Source organism: Nelumbo nucifera, chromosome 4 (assembly GCF_055504915.1).
Source record: "Nelumbo nucifera cultivar China Antique chromosome 4, China Antique-T2T, whole genome shotgun sequence".
NCBI classification, from domain to species: domain Eukaryota; kingdom Viridiplantae; phylum Streptophyta; class Magnoliopsida; order Proteales; family Nelumbonaceae; genus Nelumbo; species Nelumbo nucifera.
Window position 1 is genome coordinate 965,440 of NC_142652.1, and position 19,914 is coordinate 985,353.

At 36.3% G+C, this 19,914-nt stretch overlaps 2 protein-coding genes across 8 annotated transcripts in view; both read left to right on the forward strand.

Moving 5' to 3' along the window:
* The window catches only part of ASHR2 (ASH1-related protein 2), a 35,326-nt gene extending 22,948 nt beyond the window's left edge, over positions 1 to 12,378 (forward strand). For 4 of the 7 annotated variants that reach the window (XR_002022386.2, XR_016085770.1, XR_016085771.1 and 1 more), the window contains 2 exons: positions 99 to 217; positions 307 to 10,154. Coding sequence is in view for 1 of the 7 variants with exons in the window: in XM_088904034.1 (XP_088760160.1) it covers positions 99 to 217; positions 307 to 378 (191 nt within the window). In the remaining 6 variants the exon portion in view is untranslated. The other 3 variants (XR_734349.3, XM_010251089.3, XM_010251091.3) reach the window with 2 other exon arrangements.
* A 3,024-nt stretch (positions 12,379 to 15,402) lies between these two features.
* Positions 15,403 to 19,631, forward strand: LOC104591933 (uncharacterized). Its single transcript, XM_010251088.3, has 3 exons — positions 15,403 to 15,615; positions 15,691 to 15,773; positions 19,373 to 19,631. The coding sequence occupies exons 1-3, from the start codon at positions 15,484 to 15,486 to the stop codon at positions 19,488 to 19,490; spliced, it is 333 nt and encodes a 110-aa protein (XP_010249390.1). The 5' UTR covers positions 15,403 to 15,483; the 3' UTR covers positions 19,491 to 19,631.
* Positions 19,632 to 19,914: the final 283 nt, after the last annotated feature.

The following is a 19,914-nucleotide window of genomic DNA, read 5'->3' on the forward strand; positions in this document are numbered from 1 at the left end:
AAATAACATTGATTTAATAATTAATACAATATTTGATTATCTTAATATTTTTAGTTTGTCTAATCATCACTAATTTAGTTAATATTTATATTTTTTAGCTGATCGGTGGACCATATTTGGTGCTTCTACCCCGAATCTACAAAAGATTGCAGTGAAAGTTCTAAGTTCGACATGTAGTGCATCGGGGTGTGAGCGAAATTGGAGCGTATTTGAGCATGTATGCCAAACTACTACACTCAAATACTTCAATTTTTTTTTGAATAAACTATCTTAAATTTATACTTATTTAATTTTTTGAATTAACAGATTCATACTAAGAAAAGAAATCGGTTGGATCAGAAGCGATTGAATGACTTGGTATTTGTTAAGTTCAACTAGATGCTTAAAGAAAGTTTTGACTCACGTAGCACCAATGACCCCATTTCATTAAAAGATATATATGAGAGTAATGAATGGTTAATGGGGGAGGTAGGATGTGACGAGGATGGTGCAGAAGCTGATTTGGTGTTTGATAATGATACACTAACATGGGGAGATGTTGCTTGTGCTTCTGGAGTTGAAGAGCCACTAAGGTATACAAGGTCTAGAGCTTCAACTTCCCAAGCAAGAACAACAAAATCTAGTGGAAAAAGACCAAGACAGCTTCAATTGGAAGATGAAGAAGAGGAAGAAGAAGTTGAAGAAGAAATGGAAGAGGATTTTGATGACTACAAGTCAGATGACAATGAAGATGAAGTTGAACTTCCAAGTGAAGATGAAGATGATTAGAGGATGAGGATACTGATTGAGACATTGAGTCTTGAAGAATGGCTGAACTGAAACCTTACGACTCTTTTTTTTTTATATATATAGAAAATTGTCTATGATTTTGTTTTGTAGAAAATTGTCTGACTCATTTTTTGGGTAGAAAACTGTCTATGACTCAATATATAGCTTGTTTTTTGAAATATTTTTCAAATCTGATTCCTTACTTGCCTATTACAATAAAGGATTAATTTTTATATTGATTTTGTTACCTGTGAGTGTAACGGTGTGAGCCATGGAGAGGATACTGATACCAAGAGGTAAGTGTCTTTTAAGTGTTAACTTCATTAATGCTGATTATCTTATGTTGTATAGGTTGTGCTCAATTGTTCATATGTCATATTCTTTAATTTTTTTATATTTATATTTTATATTTTTATATTGAATCATTGAATTTGAATGTGTTATACTGTTCTGTTATTATTATTTTTTTGTAGTCTAGTCTCCTTTAATTATTTAATACTGATTTCTTAATTCTGTACTTATTGCATATTTTCCTGATTAACCAATTGAATCATTGCTGATTGCATATTCTTTAATTCTTTTATATTTAATGCTGATTGTATTTGCATATTCTATAATTCTTTTATATTTAATCATGCTGATTTCTTAATTTTTATATTGAACCATTGCTGATTTCATACTTTATCAGTTTATGAGTATATCTCTAATTTTTATTTCTGTAGATTCAAGATTGATAATTGATGATTGCATATTTGCATATTTTCCTGATTCATTAACTTCAGATTGCTGATAAGCTGATTACATTACCTCTAATGAGTAATGTCTAATAATCTAAGTATCTAATTCTAACCAATTGAGCTAATAATTAAGTAATTAACTTTGTTTTTTGATATTTTCCTAATGTCTTAGAATTTCTACATGTTTTTTTTTTTCTATTTTTTCTATTTTTAGTTTTTTATTTTTATTTTGTGTGCCTTTTTTAAAAAGGCGTGTGCCTCGCCTTGCGCCTTGCGCCTCAGGCGCATTTGGAACCTGTTGCTTTTTGTGCGCCTTTCGCTTTTAAAACACTGTGATAGGTACACATGTTCTTTTTCTTACAGTGAGAAATCATGTGACCTACTCCTTGCATTCTTAACATCTTCTCTTGGGACAAAGCATTCTTTAGTGTGGACTTATTTGCAAGAAATGTAATCTTAACTCCAGAATCATGTTTCCCATTAATAGTAGACTTAGTGATCAACCTCGTTTTTTCCCTGAGGAATTCTCCCAAGATTGCATCTTAAAAACAACTTGGGCTGCTTTTGGTTGCAATGCAAACGCAAATATGTACATTACATATTTACCCATTTTTCGGTTCATGAATGCAAATACGGTTCACATTTTAAACTGTTTTTGCATTCATCCTGTTTGTTTGAAATCGGTGCAAAGGTGTGGGCCCATCATTAAATGCTCCAACTATCTTATGCTTCAATGCCTCAACTTTGGTCAAAAAGTTAATTATCAAATGAACACAAATTTGTATCCAAAAAATAGGTACAAATGCTATCTTTTTAGAGTGCAAAAGTGTCAGAAAATGCAATTTTACTTTGATAGTCGTTACTTTTTTATGTTTCAAACAAACGCTCGCAAACGCAAACCGGGGTGCATATACCCTGGTTCGGTGTTTGTATCGCAAACAAATGCAGCCTTGAAATCGATTTAGAGAACAAGAGAAAAATAAAAGAAACCGAGAATAATGAGAAGAAGAGAGTAGTAAACTAGGTCGAATTAGAAGAGTATGTCTGTATCTACTGCCCTTCTTATTTTATTATATAATAAAAGGTAGCATTACAAAACTTCCCTTGATTATGTAAAATAAAGGCATTTTGTCTTGCCACCTATAACTCCTAACACTCCTCCTCGAGTTGGAGCATAAATATCATAAAGTTCCAGTTTGTACAAATGTAATCTATCCTTAAACAACTTAGACTTTTAGTGAAGGAATCGACTAGCTGATCCTCCAACCTGACATGGGGGCATGAGGTAACAACTGTACCATTTGCAACTTTCTCTCTTACAAAATGGTAGTCAACCATTGTATAGCCATTTCATGAAAAATTGGGTTGGAAGCAATACGTGTAGCAGCTTGATTGTCACAAAACAATTTTATAGGCTCAAACACAGATGTTTCAATCTCTTGGAGGAGATGCTTCAACCAGATTAGCTCACAAGTTGTATGCGCCATTGCCCTGTACTTAACCTTAGCACTACTTCTGGCAACCACACTTTGCTTCTTACTTCCCGCATGATTAGATTCTCGCCTAAGAAAGTGCAATAACATGTGGTCAACTTTCTATCCACTGAGGATTTTGCCAATTTGCATCTAAATGTCCTTCCAATAACAACCCTCTCCCTTTCTTATATAACAAGCCTCGACTTGGAGCACCTTTTAAGTAGTCACCCTAACTATTGCCTTCCCAATGACTAGATCTAGAACTCTGCATAAATTGACTCAAAACTCCCACACTGAAGGTTATACCTGTCCTGTACCTCTATTAGTCATCTTAACATTGGGATCCATGGGAACTAGATTAGCTCCTAACAGCTCAGTTTCATCCAACCAATCAAGTACATATTTCCATTATAATGGAGAAATGCCCCCATCTTGACCTTGTTGCTTCAATTTCCCAGAAATTCTTCATGTGTCTCAAATCATTGGTCTGAAATTGCTATTGTAAAAATTGCTTCAACTTGTCAATACCTTGAACATCACTACTAGTGATAATTACATCTGACATAGACAACCAAGATAATCTTCCTAGAAGAAGTATCTCTACTAAAAATCGAGTGATCAATACTGCGTTTACGCAAACCAAGTTCTTACCACAGTCTGCATCTACCAAACCAAAGTGTGCTTCTAATGATATTACCACCTTTACTGATCCCAACTTTTTTTGGTCAGCAACACAAAAATTGATTTATCAGTTTTAAAAAGGAGTACAACAAACAGTTGTGGGCAAAGAACAAGCCCAAAAAACAATTCCAATATTTAGAAAACAACCCAAAACATGGATTGTCTCTGAATTCCTTGTTTAGCTACTAACCCATCCGCTATGTTGTTTTCAGATCTCCTAATCCACTTTATTTGGATTATCATGTCTTTACAAACTTACTGATCTCAACTTAGCAATAAGAAAAAGATTTCAGAGTAGTCAATGCCATAGGTTTGGGTATATGCTTTAGCCAACGAACAAGCTTTATATTGTTCAACACTACCATCGTGTCAATGCTTAACTATATACACCCACCTACATCCTACATCCATTTATTTGCTTTCCATGAGCTAAGGAAACCAAATACCATGTATGATTGGAATGAAGAATATGAAATTCTTCGTCCATTGCCTTCTTCTCGTCAGGGGATGTGATGCAGAACGAAAACAAAACACGTGAGAGAAGCTTCAAAGAAAAGAGCAGAAGTCGAATTTTAGGAAGAAGATTCTTCACTAAACAATTAAGAGAAAATTGATAATAAGAGAGCTGCCTTGGTTTTCCCCTAGCTACTCTTTATATAGGCATACACCCTTATGTCTCCTATTCCTAATATGAAAACACTCCATAATAGAATCCTACTAAAACTCCTTAAAAAAAATCCTAATCTAAGAAAACACTCCAAAATAGAATCCTATTAAAATCCTTCAAAAGGAAAGTCCTAAATGAATATAAATTTGAAATAATGCTATCTTGGTAAAAACGAACTAAGATGGAAACTTTGAGATGGCGCCAACTTGGTAAAAACGTACTAAGATATAATTCCTGTGGTGATGCTATATCGGTAAATATTTACTAAGATGGGCCGGTGGCGTCGTTTCTACTTCTTATGTGTCTTGGAATGGTCCCAACTTGCATAGAACTTATTGGCCTTCTCCTGTACTACATCATCCTCCCCGGGTTGGGGAGAATCCGTCCTCGGATTCAAATCATCATCTGATTGATCGCCAACATAAGGTACCAAGTGTTTGACATTGAAAACATCATGGGTACGTATATGGTTGGGTAGCTTTAGTCTCCCGTATCAAATACTACCTTCCTCATTTTTTCCATTAACATATTGTTTGTACTTAGCATTGGCTACTTTCAGCTTGTTGTGGACTTTTTCTTGGAGGTTCTTAAGCTTCTGTACCATAGCATAGAATTCCACATCATAAGTTGAGTAGTTGAGGCATGATTCATTCAATTTCTCACTATAGTAGGCTATGGGCTGGCCACCTTGGCTGAGAACAACACCGATTCCAACCTTAGAAGCATTACAATCAACCTCAAAGGGTTGCTCGAAGTTGGGAAGGGCTAGCACGGGTGCAGTTGTCAACCGTGCCTTAATCCCAATGAAGGCTCTCTCTTCTTCAGTGGTGAACACAAAATTGGTTGTAGCCTTCATATAGTCTGTATATGGTGCCATAACAGTGCTGAAGTTGCTAATGAGTCACTGATAGAAGTTTGCAAGACCATGAAAACTTCGTGCTTCAGTAAGTGTTTTGGGGATGGGCCACTCAACAATGGCATGAACCTTCTCTGGGTCTATAGAAACTCCTTCCCTTGAGATGATATATCCAAGGAATAAGACCCGATCTATGGCAATAATACACTTCTTCATGGTTGCATAAAGTTGCTCCTTGCGCGAAGTCACAAGTATATCTCGAAGATGCAACAAATGGGAGTTCATATCAATGCTATATATGAGAATATCATCAAAGTATACCACAACATACATTCCAATAAAAGGCTTGAGAACCTGGTTCATGACCCTCATGAATGTGCTTGGTGCATTGGACAAACCGAATGGCATCACTAGCCATTCATACAAACCATCCCGCATCTTGAATGCTGTCTTCCATTCATTACCGAGAAAAATTCTAATTTGATGGTAGCTTGATTTCAAGTCCAACTTAGTAAGCACCTTGGCCCTAGCAGGTTGATCCAACATGTCATCCCAACGTGGAATCGGAAATCGATATTTGATGGTTATCTTATTAATTACTTGGCTGTCAACATTCATCCTCCAAGTACCATCCTTTTTCGGTACTAATAAGTGGGAACCGCGCATGGACTCATATTGTCTTGTATGAACCCTTTAGCAATCAATTCATCTACTTTCCTTTGCAACTCCTCATGTTCAGTGGGACTCATTTTGTAATGGGCCTTGTTGGGGAGACTAGCACCCGGTGTTAAATCTATGCAATGTTGGATATCCCTTAATGGTGGTAATCCTGCTGGTAAATCCTCGAGGAACACATCACTAAATTCATCAAGCAAAGGCCTCACCTCCTTTGGAGTCTCCACACATTTCAAGTCAAGCCCCTTGTTAATTAAAGCATACACAACACCGGTCTCTTTTTTAACCAACATCACACCATACACGGTCAAATTGCTTTTTTTTAACCTAATTGGGTTTCACTCTCATCTTCTACAAACATCGCCCCTTTCTTTTATCACCCCTCACACATTCAATAGATTTATGGCCTGGTTCACCACACTTAAAACACTTCAGTCCAGGTGGATCCACCTGGTTTTGATTAGGTCCACACCCTTGGTCTTCGGTTTTGATCTCAACCCACTTATATATCTAGCCACCATTTGGTCTTCGGTTTCACTAACTCATTCCGGGCCACTAACAGATGAAACTTCTTTGTATATTCATCTACTGTATCAGTTCTTTGCTTTAGATTTTGCAATTCTTGATAAAGTAAACGAATATAATTATGGGGTAGAAATTCTGGCCTCATCTTTGCCTTGAGTTTCTCCCATGTCTTAATCTTTTCCTTGCCTCTTCTCTGTCACATAACCTTCAATTGATGCCACCATGCTGCTGCTCGTCCTCTAAACCGAGTGGTTATTAAGGACACAATCTTATTTTCCGGAACTTCCTTGAATTCAAGGATTTCTTCTATCACGAAAAGCCAATCCATGAATTCTTCTAGAGTCATGCCTCCTTGGCATTCCAGAATCTCAACCTTGAGATCTGCTTGCCACCGTCTTTGGTCACCACCCGCAACTACAGCCAATCTAGTTGCTTGCCTTGATGATGAAAGGGAACATATGGAGATACTTGCATTGGAGTCGTTGTCCCCTGTTTCCAACCGGGAATGCAACGATTTCACCTTCTCAGCAAGTGCCTCAACTTGTATTCTCAGCTCCGCTATCTCTCCTTGTGTTTTGTTGTTGGGTTCCTGCTCCATGATGTGAGCTACTTGTTTCTTCTTAGGAGCCATAATCCGAAGAAGGATCAACTTGAGCTTTGATACCAACTGATGCAAAACGGAAACGAAACACGTGAGAAAAGCTTAAAAAAAAAGAACAGAAGTTGAATTTTAGGAAGAAGATTCTTCACTAAACAATTAAGAGAAAATTGATAACAAGAGAACTGCCTTAGCCTTCCCCTAGCTACTCTTTATATAGGCATACACCCTTATGTCTCCTATTCCTAATATGAAAACACTCCATAATAAAATCCTACTAAAACTCCTTAAAAAAGAAAATCCTAATCTAAGAAAACACTCCAAAATAGAATCCTATTAAAATCCTTTAAAAGGAAAGTCCTAATTGAATATAAATTCGAAATAATGCTATCTTGGTAAAAACGAACTAAGATGGACACTTTGAGATGGCGCCAACTTGGTAAAAACGTACTAAGATAGAATTCTTGTGGTGATGCTATATCGGTAAATATTTACTAAGATGGGCCGGTGGCGTCATTTCTACTTCTTATGTGTCTTGGAATGGTCCCAACTTGCATAGAACTTATTGGCCTTCTTTTGTACTGCATTAGGATGTGAAAGCTTCTCATAAATAGAAGAAAGGAGGGAGACAAACTGTTGATGGCTAGGAAGCAAGTGAGCAATAAAAACATAATGGGAAATGGGATGGTTATTCCTTACGAAGAGCAATGGGAAGGTTTGGTGAAAGGAAGGAGACAAATTGTTGATGGCTAGGAAACAAGTGAGCAAGAAAAACATAATGGAAAATGGGATGGTTAACCTTTATGAAGAGCAATGGGAAGGTTTAAGTCAATTGATGGAGAATCTGTTGATGGTGGAGGTGTTGATGGTGGATTAGTTGGAGTGGGCACTATAGCTAGAATATCGATCTCCCTTTCATGTCTGGAGTGCACTCTATGAATTGGTGGCTGTATGGGCTCTTCAAGAGTGGGAAGAGGAACAAATGGATCACTAGTGGAGCGGGGGAAGTGGAACAGAAGGTGGATACTAGAGTTGAAAGGTAAGGTTTCAAAGAATGCGACATCAGGAACAACAAAGGATTTTCCAAGGATGGGGGTCATAACATTTATACCCTTTTTGTCTTTGACAATAACCAAGAAGAACACATCTAGTAGCTCGAAAATCAAACTTATCAACCAGCGGGTTGGTAAGGTCTCCTGCTGTTCGTAGCGAAGACTTGGGGTCGAATCCCGCCTGCACCTAGGTTGGGGGGGTATGGGTTGGGGGATGGGCTACCCCATTGTGTAAACTTTCCGAAGATATAAAAAAAAAAATAAAAATCAAACCTATCAAGTCCAGTTCCCAACTTATGTACAAAAGAAACCAGGAGGAAGAAGAAAAGGAAATATTTATATATAAACATACAATATTAAAATAAAAGAAACCAGGAATAATGAGAAGAAGAATATGTCTCTATCCGCTGCCCTACTTATTTTATTATATAAATAAAGGGTAAACTTACAATACTATCCCTAATTATGTAAAATAAAGTCATTGTCCTACTGCCTATAACTCTTAAAAGTTCCAAACTAGGAATGGTGCCCTTCTATAAATATTCGACCTGATCACCTCACGTTCAGAATTTCAGATCTTAAGTGCACCAGAAAATGCATAATCTTCCCTCTTATCAAAGTGTCCTTCATAACTTTGATGCAACAATCAGGTGAAGATTAACCTAAATGAACTAATTCATCCTCAATCCACAAGTTCACAAAACGAGCATGGTATTCTTGTATTCTTTTCTCTCTTTGACTGTAGGAGAAGATTTTAGTTTCAATTTGGTACTGACGAGATATATTAGATTGTTCATAGACCTTCTCCAAGTAATTAAACATCTCCCAGGCAGTCTGAAGACCCCCTCATGGGAATAGCCACATCAGTATTAGTTGAGAATCCAAGAAGCATTTTTTACATTATCTATCCTCCACAGCTAGAAATTCTTAACATCTGAATCATCAGGCTTAGAAACCAAACCATCAATGTAATCCCAAAGTCCCTTCAAAAAAATTGAAAATGAAATCTCCATAGTGCATAGTTAAATCCATTGAACCTGAGAGATAAAATTTCCCCTTTGTCTAATGCCATTTCAGCAGTAAATCACCAAATAAAACAGCCCAAGGCAAAAGATAAAGGTGTTTCAATGAGAAGATAGAAGAAATCAAGCAGCAAATCTATCAAATCTGGTGTCATCTCATAAAAGAATAGCAGGAGAAATAAAGGAATAGCTGGAAAAGGAAACCAGCACACAGATATGCAGTCTTCCCAGTGAAGGAAGCACCCATGTGGAGGAAATAACAGGTAGCAGTACAAAAAGAACTAGTTTGCAGACCAGAAAGAAACCCTCCCAAAGAGGAGTCAATTGCCAATCAAAAGATACTAAGGAAAAAAGAGGCTGGATTGATCTCTCCAGATAGATGAGCCAAAGAAGTCTTTAATTTAATCCTCAAACAGCAGGTTCAAAAACTTCGTGCAAATTCAATCAATCGTACCAGCTCTGATACAACCATGTCAGCAGTTAGAAAAAAACACAGCTTGAATGGGTGTGTGTGGGTGTAACACTTGCACACACCTCAAAGAATAAATAGCTTATATATTATTAAGAATCAAATGTGAGAAAGGACCATTTTGTCCTCGTACAAAAATAAAATAAGCTGTACAAATATGATACATTCTATAATGATATTCCCAAGTTCCTTAACATGGAAAATAAAGAACAAAATGAGTTGAGAATTAGCCCCAATCAGCCCTTGGATTCTCTATATTCAATGCTCCCTGCCCCCATAACAGAATTTCCATTACTTCTTTAATCATCCCTGTAACCTTTAGATGGTTATTGAAACACACAACCATCGCTGGAGCACCCTCTCTGTCTGTTGCCTCTCTCTCTCTCCCTGTTTTATCTCTTGTTACCTCTTTGTACCTTTGGGTGAGACAAAGATTTTTGTCCTTGGACATTGTCAAACTTCAAGATGGCCATGGTCTCCTGGAAGAAGCCAGGTGGACAACTGAGGCTCATCTTTGCTCTCCACCAAAGTTGCATAATCAGGTGGTGTTGGTGGGTTGTATTCTCTGATCTCTGTTTCAAAGAACTAGGGAAAGAAATCTAGAATTAGGGCTTACTGTAGAATCTGCTCCTTCAGTCCTTTGTTGTAGGTGCTTAATTTTTCTGGGAAAAGCTCGAGTTACCATGCAAGAGAGGACAAATGGAGCTAAAGAAGATTAAGAGTTAAGATTGATCAGGTGTTTGGGACAGAAGGACGACGTCAGAGATGAAGCTTATTAAGGGAGGTCATGATTGCTGCCTTTCTTGGGCAAAAGGCAGAGCCGAAAAAGGATAAACTAGAAAAGGAGTCATGCTGGTGCATTATGCACATGGCGACTAGCTGAATGGAAAAGAATGTTGAGTGTTGAAGTTTTGGTGGTCCTTTTTCTCTATATTCTGTCAAGATTATGTCTTTGGTTTCAGATTAGTTCGTGCTTGGTTCAAGCAAATCCATTGTCTATTGAATTCTTAATTGGAATCTGATCTGACATTCCTAGTAAGCTTCATTCTATCTACTTTTGTAGCTGTTAATTTCATTGTGTTTTGAGGAATTTAATAGTCATTCTATATAGTAGAACCTTCTCAAACGACCAGACTTGTGGTCTCTTTTATTACTATTAATTCCTTTATGTTCTTCATGGTTTTGGGGTTATGCATAAATCTGGTTACATTGAAGACTGAGTGTAATCTTTTCAGATGCATTACTGCTCGAACTTAGAAAACGATGTCTGGCCCACTTAAAATTGTAAATGATGGAGTATTAAATCAGTATTGCCAGTTTATTTTTAGTAGGGAAAATTCTCGAATAGCACCCTATAGTTTGGGCCCAGTGCCAGTTTGGCCCCCAAACTTTAAAACATACAATTCAGTACCCAAACTTTCAAAATGTGCCAATTTAGTACTTACCATTAATCAGCTCGTTAACCAGTCGTTAAGTGGCATTTGAAATGACAAAAAATGCCCTTCGAGTGTCATCTAATTTTCTTTATCAACCATCCAAACATTGATAAAAAATGAACAGTCTCAAATCCTTGCCTCTTCTATTCAAGAAACTTGGGGTCACTAAAATGTCAACTAAGACATGATTCCAAACTTTCTTGAATAGAAGAGACAAGGATTTGGGACATTTCATTTTTGTCAATATTTGGATGGTTGATAAAGAGAATTAGATGACACTCAAAGGACATTTGTGTCTTTTCAAATGCCACTTAATGGTTGGTACTGACTTGACACGTTTTTAAAGTTCAGGGACCAAAGTAGCACTAGGCCCAAAGTACAGGGTATTAATTGGGAATTTTCCCTTTTTAGAAACTGATTTTTCGTTAAATTTACCATTCTGAAAAGCTTTTTGTTGATAGTAATTATAAACAAAGGTTTTAAAAAACTGAGCAGGAAATGGAACCGCTTGGGCCTCTGTTTTTGGGTCAGTGGTTCAACTGTCTAGTCAAACAGTTTGACCTGTGATGTCATAAATATAATAGTAAAATATAAATATTTAAAATATATTATAAAAATAAAAATTAGATAAACAGAATCAATTACTTCTGTAATAAATAAGGTGTTATCTTAGTAGCAAAAAAAAAGTGATATCTAATGTACTATTTTCTTATAACGTAATGAGAAGAATGTAAAAAGATAACTACTAAGTTGGATGGAAAAATAATCCTTGAGAATTGAGATTCAATTAATTGGTTCTTGTTAAATAGATAATTAAACTACTAAGTTCGATGGGCTATGTCTTTGTATCAAGGCACAACCTTACACTGTTTTCTGATGAATTGCATTCTCACGGTGGTTGTTACATCTTATTCTTGCAGTTGAGAGAATTTATTCTGGTGATCTTTGGAAGCGGTGAAGCACAGAAATTCTGGCACCGCTAAATTGAGGATTCCATGTTCATTTATGGGAGTAGAAGAAAGCTGTTTGCTTCTTAACCTAAATTAATTAGAGGCGCGTCTGAGAATGACTCCTATTGAGGGCTTACAGTCTTACACCTGCAGCCAGTAATTTATGTTGATTTAGATTTGCTGGTGCCATTTCTAAAGTTTTGCAAAATTACCGAGTGGTGCTTTGAGTTTTGGATGCCGTCAATCACCCTAGTCTTTTTTTTTTCTCTACCGTGTACCCCATCTTTTCTTTTTGGGAGAATGACAGTTCAACCCAGGATCAGAATTTGTAGGTCCAAATTACTGTTGGGGTAGGTGTCAATTCGGAATTGATGCTAATTCATGGGCGGGCATTGATGCATAGAGTGTGGATTGTTAATATTTTGATTGTTTATAAATCTGCAGTGGAAATCAGAAATTTGCATTAACCTATTCGTACTTTTCCGTTTTATTTTTTGCTGTTTAGTTTTACCACTCTTTTTATGAGTCTGGATTTACTCACATATCGGCCTCACACTGACCTCACAACCTGTCCTGGCCGCACATGGGAGATGCTCTCAATTAGACTTGTCCATAGGCCAGGGTCAGGGTTTGATGTTTGCCAAATTTTAAATGGATTCCGAAGCTCAAACCCGACAGTGTAAATCAGGCCCGAAGCCCAACCCGTGAATAAATCTATTCTCAATACAGGATAAAATGTAACTGTAAAGTCTGTGTAAGGCGCGCTCTGCGAGGAACAGATCCCAATTTTATCTGTATTTTGAAACACTAGTTGAGCGGCATCATAAATTGTAATTTTGGGATTACCGTGAGGCGCAGTTAAGTATCGGCATTATATTAACGCCCAAATGAATTAATTGATTAATGGAAAGGGGACGATTATATGTATAAAGTATTATTTGAGCCGCATTCAGCCAACCCAAGGCTTGAGCTAAGTTATTGAGGCAAGGCTGCAAGGGTTTTTGTTATTGCCTTGTCTCATTAACCTTTTGAAACCATTTAGCAGTTTGGAATGCTACACTTGGCAGGCTACCACTAATAACAACACCCTTCGTCAGCGATACGTATGAAAGTGAGAAAAAGACATGTATGAGCCAAATGGCCAATGATAAGCTTCCGTTTTTTAGCTGCGTTTGTTTTTGGTGGAAAATCCATCGATGTAACACTCGGTTGATGGAAAACTCAAACGATAATTTTAAAATTTTAGTGGATCGATGGAGCTTTTTTGATGTGATAATTGATGTAACTCTATATTGATAAAATTGATGTATTATTTACATCAATCATTGATGAAAAACTCAAACGTTGGAATCTTTTACATCCATTTTTGATGTAAACATTACATTGAAATGAATGTGTGAAAATACAGATTACGAGTGGAGTTTTATACCAATTTGTATTTACATCGAAAACAAACATGTGCCAATGCGTCTATGTTGGAGTTTTATGATAATTTACATTTACACTAAAAACAAATGCAGCCTTGGATCTTTTTAGAATACAAGGAGGGTTAAGTGTTAAAGTAGACATGTCATTGATCATAGATCATCTGTGATCACTGACCCTAAAAGCCACTAGTGTTAGTGATCACAGATCATGATATGTTAAAATACGAGGGGGGTAGGTGTCACTTACCAATCGCCACTAGCGGTGGTCATGGGTTGGGGTTTCAGGTGGGTTTGATGTGGGAAGAATTGGGTGCCGACTAAATTTGAAGTATTAAGCCTAGGCTTGGCTTTTCAAAATTGTGGGTCTGATTTGGACCCAATTTTTGACCATGTTGAAATGGTCACCCCCTCACTAATAGTGTATGCCATTTACTTGGATGAGTTTGGCTTCAATCAGGGCAAAGCTCGTTCGAGTAGTTTTTAGTGCCTTGCATTGAGAATATCTCTATACTTATATGCTTTATTTTATGGGGAGATATTCTCATTGCAAAGTTGGGAAAGGCTATTAGAATGGTGTGGGCACAGGTGTGCCCTGATGGAAGCCGATCTCTACTGGGATTAGGTGGGGGAGGAAATAGGGTGTGTTCAGTGCGGTTTGAAGAAAATCTTAGACTAAGGCAATAAAATACGATCTATAAAATTCTTCAACAAAACCAAACCATTGTGGTATGTAAACCAAACCAAACTATTTTGTTACAATTTGGTGTGGTTTCTAATATGGGTTGGGCCATTTCATTGCATTTAATCCAATTAGAAAGCCCAAACAACATATATATATGCATAAATTTACATGCTACTAAAATGCTAGTTTTAATAGCTACTAAAATGCCTATATTTATGTATTTTATTCATCTTTAAATGTAGATTCAATTATTAATTTTCACTTCATTTAATCCCATCTCATGAAGTCTTAGGTATTAAATCTCATTTTCTCTTATTAAATTCTATATTTAAGTTATTTTCAACAATCCGAATCAAATTGATCAACCTATAAAGTCATAGTTAAGTAATAAAAATTTTAAAATAGAAATAAATATAAAAAATTAGAAAAATGTAGAGAAAATTAGACACATTTATGATATTTTTATTAATCAAATTAAAAAATAAGTGTAATAAACAATAATTATTTTTATTGATAATAAAAATTAAATACATAATTTAAAACTAGCCAAAAATGAAATATAAAAACTATAATAAATAGTTCAACTTTTGGATTAAATGTGTTAACCTTTAATGTCATAAATAAATAATAAAATTTAATAAAATATAAAAATAAAAAATACATAAATTTTGCAAAAAAAACATTTAGGTGCATGTATAATATCATATATTTATTGTATTAAACAAAAAGTAAGTGTGACGTATCATAATTATTTTACACACAAAAATTTTAAAAAAATTATAGAAAAAATTGAGCACATCTGTAATTCTATATTTACACTATTATTAAAAATATGAATAAAATTTTGAAATTTTCTTCTGACTAAAATATTCATTTTTGAATTTAGTTCATATTTAATTGTAAGATTTAAATTGTTAATTGAACTACTACTTTTCACCTCATCAATTCCCTCTACTTAAATCTTACATTTTATTTTTGATAAATAAACAAAAAAAAAACACCAAAAAGAAGAATCTAATCGAGTAGATAGGCCTATCAATGATACTTGAAAATTCACAACTCGATCCCACATATTTGGATGGGGTGTTTATATAATCATATTTAGATTTTGAAATTTACATCGGATTAATAATAAAAAACAAAAAAATCTATAAAATTTATAAAAAAAATTTGGATACATTATTATTATCTTTATAATCTTCTAAAATTAATACTATACACATATATTTATTTAAATTTAAAATTTCTGGTTTGATTTATTTTACAAAATGCAGAATCGAACCAAATCTGAAATTTCAGTTCGGTTCGATTTGGTGCATGCACCATATAGTGGACTTTTTGTTTCGTTTTTGTTTTGTTTTTGTTTTGTTGTTTTTTTGTATATTGAACTCTCCGTAAAAAACAATTGTGGAATTGGGTGTTGCATTTGCTTCACATCTGCTTTTTACCCGCAGAAGTAGAGGATGCAGTGGAGAAAGACCCTTTCCTTCCCTTCTCCAGATGAAGTTGTCCCAGTTCAATGGCAGCGGCAGCGGCAGCAGCAGCAACAACAAGAAGTTGCTCTTTTTGTCTCCGATCAGAGGACTCTCTATTTGGTATTTTCTCTCCGTCTGTCTGTCTATCTGTATCTCTCTCGTGATAGTATTATTGATTTGACTTGAATTTCTCAGGTGAACATTTTCATTGTGAACATGGTTCGTTTTTTGAATCGATTCTCAGCCCTCTGTGAGGAAAAACTCGCCCACGTCCACAGGTATGAACCTTCCAGTTTCTTCATTCCGGTTACTCATGGAAACATATCTTGTTAGAATAAGATTATTCAAGACCAAAACAGAAAAAGGAAGACATAGCTCTATGCCTCCTTTTGGTATAGCTGGTTGGGTCTGCTTTAACCCCATTTTGATACCCACACGGAGAAAATAAATCTAAGAGAAAGGTAATAAAGGTAATTAATTATTTTGTTTAAGGTTTAGTTTTTCATAACGGATCCTATCTTGAAAACCAGAGGAAAAAGGGAAATTAGTTATTCTGATTTTTCTTATTCTAATTTGTTCATTAAAGCTCTTATATTTCTTAGTTTTCTATTGTTGGAGTTTTTTAATTTTAGTTATTCTAGTTGTCAACTAGTATTGTAAATCTAGGGTTTGTATGAGAAAGGAAGAAAGAAAGAGAGAAAGGAGAAGAAGAGAGGAATTTGTCAAATGTGTGTTCTTGTTACTATTCACACCCTCAAAAAGCATTTTATATTTTGAAACAAGAAATTACAAAGAGGTCCCTACTTGGGAGCCCAAATACAAAAAGAGTACAAAGAGAAGAGGTAAAGACTAAAAACACCATTGCCTAAACTTTCTCAACATTCCCCATCAAGCTGGGCATATATGTCAATCATGCCCAGCTTGGCAAGGTTCTTAGCAAACTTTGGGTGGTGAACACCTTTAGTGAGGCAATCGGCTGGTTGGTCTTTCGAACTTACAAAAGGAAAGCAAATCTCTCCACTAGCAATTTTTTCTCTAATAAAGTGTCTATTCACCTCAATATGCTTTGTACGATCATGTTGAACAGGATTGTGGGTAATGTTTATGGCTGCTTGATTGTCACAATATAGTCTCATTGGGATATCCGCTTGGAGCCCATCTTAGCCAATAAGGTCTTCAACCAGAGTAGTTTAAACACTCCATGAGCTATTGCCCTGCATTCTGCCTCAGTACTAGAACGAGCAACCACAGATTGTTTCTTCTCCATGAAACCACATTGCCTCCGACTAATGCACAATAACCAGATGTTGATCTTCTATCATCAATGGACCCTACCCAATTTGCATCTGTGTAAGCCTCAATCTTTAGATGGTTGTAGTTGGAATACAACATCCCTTTACCAGGGCATCCTTTCAAATAGGCTAAAATTTTATTAACTACCTACATATGAGAGGTCCCAGGTTCATGCATATATTGGCTAACCACTCCAACAACGTAGGATATGTCAGTTCTAGTCAAACAGAGATACAGAAGGCGGCCCACCAATCTTTGATATACCCCTCTGTCTGGAAGAACTTCTCCTTCAGTAGCACTCAACTTGTGGTTGGGATCAATTGAGTTTCTACAAGTTTACACCCTAATTTCCCAACTTCATGAAGCAAATCAAGTACATATTTCCTTTGTGACAGAAAAATTCCCTTTTTAGATCTTGCAACTTCATTGCCAAAAAAGTATCGGAGATCACCAAGGTCTTTAATCTCAAATTTGGAAGCAAGGAAGGACTTTAACTGGGAGATACCTACGATATCGTCACCTGTCACAACAATGTCATCAACATATACTATCAACATTGTTACTCTTCCATAAACTCTTCTAATGAATAAAGTGTGGTTTGCCTGAGATTGAGAAAACCCAATCTTTAAGATGGCATTTCTGAGCTTGTCAAACCATGCTCTAGGAGATTGCTTGAGCCCATACAAGGACTTCTTTAAGCAACAAAATTTTCCTTCACTGTTAGGAAAGCTCACCCCAGGTGGTAAGTCCATATACACTTCCTTTTGTAAGCCCCCATTGAGGAAGGCATTCTTCACATCCATTTGATATAAAGACCAAGAGTAATAGGCAACAAGAGAAATGACCACACGAATAGGAGTTCATTTTAGCAACTGGAGCAAATGTTTCCAGATGATCAATGCCATAAGTTTGTGTATATCCTTTGGCTACAACGCCATGAGGCGTGCTAGGGGGGTCTTGCTCCGCTCTAGTGAGCTCTCGCCTCCGCTTCGACAAGACCCCCCCTTTCAACTAATGTTATGCATCTTTATTTTTCTTAATATAAAAGATTTTTATCACAAATAAAGAAAAAATGAGATCCCCCCTTCCTCTTCATCCTCCTCCTCCTAACCCCTTCCTCTTAAGGAGGCTTACGCTTCCTTGTGTTTAGGAGGCTTACGCCTCTTGCGTTCTGAATTATGCCTCACGCCTCTAGGTAGTGGAACGCCTCGCATCACACCTCCACGTTTTAAAACATTGATTGGACCTTTAGAGAGTCCCACTATCTCTGACAGGTTTGCTTTCATAGTGGCAAGAGGAGGAGGTCATGGGAATAGAAGAGGAGGCCGATGTGGTCCTATGTTTAACCGCGGTGGTGGGCATAGTGAAGGTTGAGATTTAGGGGGAGGTCATGGTAGAAGACACAATAATGGTCTAGGAAGTGCACATACTATGGAATGGAGGGGTATACTATCAATTTTTGTTATGATCTGCATTGGCCAATCATGTTGTGACAAGTGGTGTTGGTGAAAACTTACAAGCTGACCAGACACGTTCTACATTTGTAAGTGCATTAGGAAGGAGATGGCAAGTGTTCCACATGATGAATATAAAAGGTTTCTCTAGGCTTCCTCGTAGAACTACACTGCTACCCTTGCCCACTTAGGTATAGCTTGTTTGGCATCCAAACCGTCCCATTGGATTATTGACTTTGGAGCTTCCAATTATATGACTGGGACTTTAGGTGTGTTTTTCTTCTTTTCTTAGTCCTCCACATTCCAAATACCCTAGCTGATGGTTCTACTTCCCATATTTGTGGTGTTGGTAATGTAGAAAACGTTGTTTTTAAAGTTCCCAACCAACATGGACAAGAAATCCAACTGCAACTCAGGTCTTCAAACCCTCTGAGTCTCAAACTGTAAGAATTCAGATGTGTCTTCCCTGTTATGAGACTGAAACAAAAAGACCTCTCCAACATTATCACTCAATGGAAAACACCAATGCCATTCTGTGCATGTCCATGTCAAAACACCAACTTTTGCTAAGCTCAACCTCACTAAAGAAGCATCTAGGCTTAATGATTTTTTTAAAGTAACTTCAACACAATCTTGAGTTATTTATTTTTTGTTTTCTCTTTAAAAAATTCAACATATTGCAGGAATTTCAGCCCTAAAAGAATAACCTAATCAAATGAAAACCTTATATCTCTAGATGAACCCTCATGACTCGCCCTTAACCCCACAGACCCAAACCTTGGACCTAAACCTTACAAAGCATCATTTGTTTTTGAGTTTTCTCCTCAAAATTGATAGTTAAGTTTTGGATCATTTCTGTCCTAAAGTTCCTTGCTCTTCCAACAAACAATTTATCAATGCATTTCTACCAATTTTGATCCCAACTTAGATGATCAAATGGCAAGTTGCAAAGCAGTGTCCATACAAACTTCCAAGTTTTCTAACTTTACGAGTATTCCACATGCTTTAAAATTGATGCACTTCTTTGTAATTTAAGTTGCAGAATCTATTAAAATTCAAGTGCATCTATTTTAATGATTGGAACGACCAGATGGTTGTTGCTAATAGTTTTTAGTTTTGTGATTGTTCAGGAGAATATTGCAGTTAGATGCTTCTCTTACACTACTAGAGGCACAGTTAACGAGCATTGATTGGAATAAAATTGAAGAGCATTGTAGCAGGTCAGAAGATGCTGGATCTTCAAAATAACCAAATATACATAATAATCATTTATCTACGGAAAGTTCCTGCAGTATGTTAATCTGGGTTTAGTTTGAATGTTTTCTTTTTTCTTGGTATATAGTTGTACCTTTTGCCTGATGAAAGTAATGTTCTTTTATGATTTTCCTACCCCATCTTTATGGTAGAAGTTACCCTAGTCATACCCAGTGTTAACGAAATAATTCACCCAAATTGGGATAAGTTGCCTTTTCTAATTGGGAACTGTAGTGCTCATGTAGATTAGCCATTTCTGGGAGAAGTGCTAGAAAAATGTGGTTTTGGGGAAAGATGGAGAAGGTGAATGGACAGGTGTACTAAATTCAGTAACGTACTTTATCTTAATAAATGGGATGTAAAATATATTTTCCCAGCCAAGAAGGGATTAAGGCAGGGAGATCTGCTCTCCTTTTTT

What these genes read in the sequence shown, in the direction of transcription:
- LOC104591933 (XM_010251088.3), top strand. Translation starts at nt 15,484, where the DNA reads ATGCAGTGGAGAAAGACCCTTTCCTTCCCTTCTCCAGATGAAGTTGTC. An exon ending in ATCAGAGGACTCTCTATTTG is followed by an intron (nt 15,616 to 15,690) that starts GTATTTTCTCTC and finishes TGAATTTCTCAG; the next exon opens with GTGAACATTTTCATTGTGAA. An exon ending in AAACTCGCCCACGTCCACAG is followed by an intron (nt 15,774 to 19,372) that starts GTATGAACCTTC and finishes GTGATTGTTCAG; the next exon opens with GAGAATATTGCAGTTAGATG.